This window comes from Trachemys scripta, chromosome 3, assembly GCF_013100865.1.
Source record: "Trachemys scripta elegans isolate TJP31775 chromosome 3, CAS_Tse_1.0, whole genome shotgun sequence".
Lineage (NCBI taxonomy): Eukaryota > Metazoa > Chordata > Testudines > Emydidae > Trachemys > Trachemys scripta.
The window spans coordinates 123,467,961-123,473,960 of record NC_048300.1 but is presented as its reverse complement, the minus strand read 5'-3'; the positions used below and the strand labels follow the sequence as shown (position 1 = coordinate 123,473,960).

Here is a 6,000-nt window from a genome sequence, read left to right as displayed (position 1 = left end):
CCACTTCTTCGGATGCATCCGAAGAAGTGGGCTGTAGTCCACGAAAGCTTATGCTCTAATAAATTTGTTAGTCTCTAAGGTGCCACAAGTACTCCTGTTCTTTTTGCGGATACAGACTAACACGGCTGCTACTCTGAAACCTGTCATTATTTTCATGTACCACAAAGGTGTTTCAAGGCCTATTTAATTAGAAGCAGCTACAGGGAAGAGGGCAGATTCAGAGCATCCCTCAGGTGTCCTGTAACAGGAGCCCAGAATACAATTTATTGATGCCTTACAATAGCACAACGCCTGAGCGTAAGCAGGAGGACACGTCCCCAGGGAGTACAACTTCACCCTGCTATGGTAATAGAGGAATAATCTACACTCTACTTTAGTAGTAGCGATCAACTGGGCCATCTATCAACATACAGAAAAATATATCATACCCTCAACTTGTTATCTAGAGGTAGACCTTTTACAATCACTGGGACTGTTTTCCCTATCACATTCTGGTAATTTATAATGGATCTTCTATCCAGAGGTTAAAGTGTGTGTGTGTGTGTGTGTGTGTGTGTGTGTGTGTGTGTACACACACACGGATCAGAATTCTTAGGCCTGTGGAAGCAACTGAAATAATAAATAAATAAATAAAATAAATATCTTTAAAACAAATTGTCAACATCACATGTCCAAAAATACAAAGTAAATATTCTTATACCAAAGTAATAAGTCAGGCTTATTTCTTACTTTGCTTATCTTTTAATTTTGATTATAGATGGATTTTTTTGATCGTTTGAGAGACTATAGAGGACTTAGTCTCTCACTTTCTGCAAAACGGCCTGTACTAGTTTTTGAACATGTTGTTCTAGAATAAGTTTAGTCAGAGCTTCTTCTGGATCTGAGTGGAAGCCAGACACTTGCCACCCCATGCATATAGACATACTTCTGATAACCAGCACTTCCCACTGCATGCAAGCAACTTGATGTCATGGGAGGTCAATCGCCTCAAGAGACCTTCCACAGCTCTCGGCTCTATTCTCTGTAAAGATTCTCCACCAGAGCAATCTTTCCACATTTTGAAGTGACCTCTGGCTATGCAGGTCAGCTAATCTACCAGCAAAAGCTGTTATCTTGGCAGCTTCTGTTTGGCCACAGACTTTACCAGACAAGTCCTAGCATCAAGCCTTACATTTCTGGTGCACAGTGCAAGGAATTTGACAATCCTTTCTTTGGCAATAGCAGTCTTAGTCACCCTGCTCTTATATGGAGGATGGGAAAATCTTTCCACCAAGTGGGACAAGGAAGAGTTAAAGGTGTGACAGACATCTCTACACCAAATCATCCAGAAAATGCAGCAACCTGGACTAGGCACTTTGTTCTTGCCCTTGAATTTTTGTGTAGATACTAAATCAGTACAAGCTGCATTATCAATGTTGATGTCTGCACTGCGCACACTGGTGAAACTAGTCAGTCTTGATGGCACAGAATGTTGTGTCCCAAATTGATGTCAGAACTGCATTGCGCAAAGATGGCACTATCAACCTCAAGGTTGGACCAGGCACAACCCTGAACAGCTGGAAGTATAAGTCAAGTTACACTGCTGTCATTTAGTTGGTTCTTTAAATTATGCAAGTGTGCAGACACAGGCTACCAGAAAACTGTGTTCAAGCATTCAGCAGTCAAAAGTGTTGATAGCAGCGCGACCTGACGATTATCTACTGGCACCTTCATTAAGCCAACACCTTAACTACTCATTTCGACTTAAGTATAGCATTCTGGTAAGGAAAGTGTGGTCTCTGGGTGCTAGCGAGACTCCACTGAAACACTCAACCTTAGCTGTAAGAGAATTTGGCGGTTTGTTTTTTAGTACTTTATAGTAACGCTAATATTTAGATCTGCTTTACAAAGTAGAGGATCAGGGTCCAACTCCCAAGGTTCACCACTGTCATTCTCTGTCAAGCAACAGCACACTATTAACTGAAACAGCTCTTTTCATTAAAGTAGGTTAAACCATTAAAGGAGGTTAGATTAAACTTGAATCAACAAGGAAGTTCAGAGCAATCAGGAGTTTTACACAGTAATGGCTGCTGTTCCAGCTGTACTCAAGAGGCATCAATACCTGCATTAAAAATCTGCTTTTTTTCTTTCAAAAGAAAGGAAGATGACTCGAATAATTTGTTCTACAATTTCAAACTATATTGTTAACTATTCAAGATTAATTTAATTTTTCCAGCAAGTTTATGGGCATCAATATTGTACTCTACTTGCAGTTGGATTAGTGGTCTCTTGTACCTGGAGATGTTACTCTTTATGTTAATTGACAGCCTCTTCCAAAAGAGTTCTTTTGGAGCTGGTTAGAATGAAATAAGCTAGATTTTTCCCCAAGGCATATGTTGAACGTCACATTGACTACATAGCACACTCAACATACCACTTACAAACTTAAAATGCATTTCTTCCAGACAGGTGACTTGCTATGGAATTCTATTCTTCAACTTTTGTTTGTTGAACAAAGCGTAAGAGGTACTTTGTGCTATGAATACCTAATAAGGCTAAAAGCATTAAGCTGCAGATAAGCCATTTGTGATCTCCTTCTCAAGTCTATTTCCTTTGTACACTCTGCTAGACAGTTTAAATGAGCCTCAAGACATGATGCAATGCATTTTAGTAGTAAGATACCTGGGTAGGGAAGTAGCAGTTGTTATTTAATATTATTCAGTGCTATTCTTAGAAAAAATTTTGTAGGGGTGCCTGCCTCAAGAACCTAGCTGTTGCAGGTTTAAGTCATGTTATCCTAGTAGCATAGTTAGTAGGGTTATGTTTATGTCCATGAAGTTATAAAGTCCAGATTTCTAAAACATACAAAGCACCCTTTCACTGTCTAGATCTAGTGTAGCAAGCATGTGTGTTTATCTTGTCTGACATACAAGTATTTATAGTTTGCTTTTAAAGAGTGTCTTCAGTACTCATTCCAAATGTCTCCTGATTAAAAGAAGCTGTACTGTTTCCTTAAGAGAATACTGAAGCACCTTGGACACGTTATTTGATCTGTCCAAACCCAAATTTAAAATTCTGATAGCAACAGTTTCAACTAGATTTAAAACAGATTCAGTTCTGTACTTTTCAAAGAGTATGAAGACCTGAATTTGGCAGATACATCTTTGACTTTGATGCCTTTAACAAAAGCATGACCTCAGCTTTTATCCTCACTGACAGGCCACATTTGAAAGTTCCTAGCCTCAGCTGTTTAAATTCTAAAGTGGTATTCTAATCTATCTATATTTTTTTTTGGGGGGGGAAAAACCACATTTTGCCTCCGAGCAAACCAAGTCATTTAACCAATCTGCCATGAAGTGTCAGACATTTGTGCTAATCCCAAGCATTGAAAGTTTCATGCAGTTTAGGTCTCAATGACATTAAATGCCAATGTAATTGTTTGTTGTCCATTATAAATGGTCATCTTTCAGAATGATCACTTCTAGATTACTTTTTTTATTTTAGTTATCACTGGTTCTGAAAACAGATGAGGTATACTTTACTAATTTTATGGGTGGGAGTGCTGTGGGGCTTTTTTTTTTTTTTTTTTTAAAACCACACACTACACACACTGCCTTTGAAACTGTTTTACAGTAAATGGTATTAGAAAGCTGAGACTTACCTTTTTTCTCTCCATATATTGACCCAAACGCAGCTATTTAAAGTAAGTTGGGCCACACCTGCTTCCTGGCATAAGACTTTAAAAGCTAAAATAACCTAGACAACTGATTCAAACTGGTAGTTTCAAATTGATATTTAGTTTAAGTAATAAATATAATATGCCAGATTGTTTGATTGCAGATGTGAGGTATTATCAGCTCATGTCATAGGGCATTTTTTTTTTAAATGGTAAAGTGTGTTCTTTTGAAGATGTAAAAACACTACTTGATTCAGACAAAGTGTCTGAAAGTCCATTGCAAGCTTAAATGTTCCAGTACCTTTTTCCAGAAAAGAATCATACAAGTAGAACTTCTCTGAATGCTGTAATTTGCATAAATTAACTAAGCAAAACATCTAGAACTCTGGTCAACACACACCTGAAAGGTTGAATGAGTAAGTGCTGAATATCGGATAGGATATTCAAAAACAGATATTTTAACATTTTAAGTTTTCAAACTTGTGATTTGAGCTTGTTTGTTGTTCTAAAACATGGTGTAGACACCTTTTAACAACTAAAAGATGAAAAGGAGCTAATAAGACTCAGATGTTCATAAGACAAGAAATAAACCTCACACTTACTTGTTTATAAACTGCTCAAGACCTTGTTTCCTTTCTTCTATAAATGAATCATCAAATATTCCATCATCTCCTCTAAAAGGAAGCTGACGGAAGAGAGCTTTTCCAGGTAAGGGTGGCACTACAACCTGAAACAATTTTTAAAAAAAGTAACCATAACCGCAGCCTGCACGTAGACAGATGTAGACGTAGACACCCCCCCCCCCCCCAACATTACATTTAGGCTGCGAAAAAGGAATTTGTTTGCCTACATTGAAGCAATGAAGAAAGTTAACCCATATCGAAAAAGCAATTCTATACTTGAGTGTCACACAGAAAGATTACACCACATTTAAATGTGGAGTTAAAACCTGAAGCCTCTTACAGCTTTTATATGGTCTTCAGCACCCCAATAGAGAATTTAAAGCTTAATATGTCGTGATAATTAAGCTTTCCCAAGTAGATTTGTATATTTACTTTTTAGCATTCAACTCACCTTGCTTTCTCTTTCGAGTTCACTTCTCAGCCATTCAAAGTCACTGTATCTTCTTCTGACTGTAGACTCTTTCAATTTGAAAATGGGAAGGTTTGTCTGAAATAAAAGATAGATCACTGTAAGTGACTACACTTTCAAAGTGATCAAAGTGATGCAGTAGGGGGGGAAAATGACAAAAATAGGTAGAAGTTTCTTGCTAAATTCTGTGTCATGACATCCCCAATACCCTTCCTTAAAGAGGAGGAGGAGGAAAGGAGTCAATGTTTTCCCTCATCATTGCTTTTTTTTTTTATTTAAACTTAAAATCAAAAAGAATATGGATGTGCGAAGTCAAACCTTCAAGTTAGAAAATACCAGTATTAAAGACTGTTTCAATGCATCCAAATTCACAACCTTAGTTACATGATCACATACTTTCCCTTACCTGCCACCCCTCAAGACACAAGTCTCATTTTGTGCACAGGATAGACTGCACTCTGGGAAAGAATCACGGTTGTGTTGTTTGTATGACCCCGGCCTCAGGAAGTTGGAAGGTGTGAAGTGAATGAGACAGGGGATTGCAGGAACAGAGAGCAGAGTCTCATGGCTATGGTAGTTGAACGCCACTGTGGTGAACAGTATTCTATTTGTACCTCTGCAAAAGAGTTGTAATGCAAGTCACTTCAACCAAAAGCCTCATGGGTGGGTTTGATTTTTTGGGTGTTCAAATAGATACCGTGGACCAGGAGACAATTAATAACTTTCTATTCTGCACATGTTGGATGGTGTATGGTAAATAGGACTGGGGCCACACACTGAATGACAATTAAAATATTAAATAGCTACTCATTCAGTGGGCACAGTCAATCCTGCGCACTGAATGAGGCAACGGTCCTGCGGAAAAAATAATGTGACCAATTAGAGACTATCATAATGCATACAAATTAAAATTGCAGAGGGAACCTCACATCTAGCATGTCCTGAAATTTAAGTGCTTAACTTGGCAACATCAGTAGCATTCCTTTAATAAAACAGAAGAGAGTCTCCCTGCTCTCTGTTCTGGTGTCTGGCAACAATGGCTCTCAACAGCCAGATGCAGCAATTACAGGGAAAGTCCTGCTCAGCTGCTCTGTGGGGATAAAGCATTTGCAGACCAGTCATGTGGGAGCTGCGTGGGGAGGAGGAGAAGGGGGGGGGAAAGGGGGGAGAAATAAGCATGTTCAGTGAAGACTGAATCTTCAGAAAATTTAGCCGCCAGCTTTTAACAAGCCTGCAAGCACTCATTGGCTGAT

At 38.6% G+C, this 6,000-nt stretch overlaps 1 protein-coding gene across 1 annotated transcript in view; it reads right to left on the bottom strand.

Annotated features, from left to right (window-relative positions):
* The window catches only part of SNX3 (sorting nexin 3), a 30,343-nt gene that overhangs the window by 2,602 nt on the left and 21,741 nt on the right, over nucleotides 1–6,000 (bottom strand). Inside the window, exons 2-3 of the mRNA XM_034765921.1 lie at nucleotides 4,730–4,825; nucleotides 4,258–4,382 (exon numbers count right to left, since the gene is read on the bottom strand). Of these exons, the coding sequence (XP_034621812.1) occupies nucleotides 4,258–4,382; nucleotides 4,730–4,825 (221 nt within the window). The remainder of the gene's footprint in view (nucleotides 1–4,257; nucleotides 4,383–4,729; nucleotides 4,826–6,000) is intronic.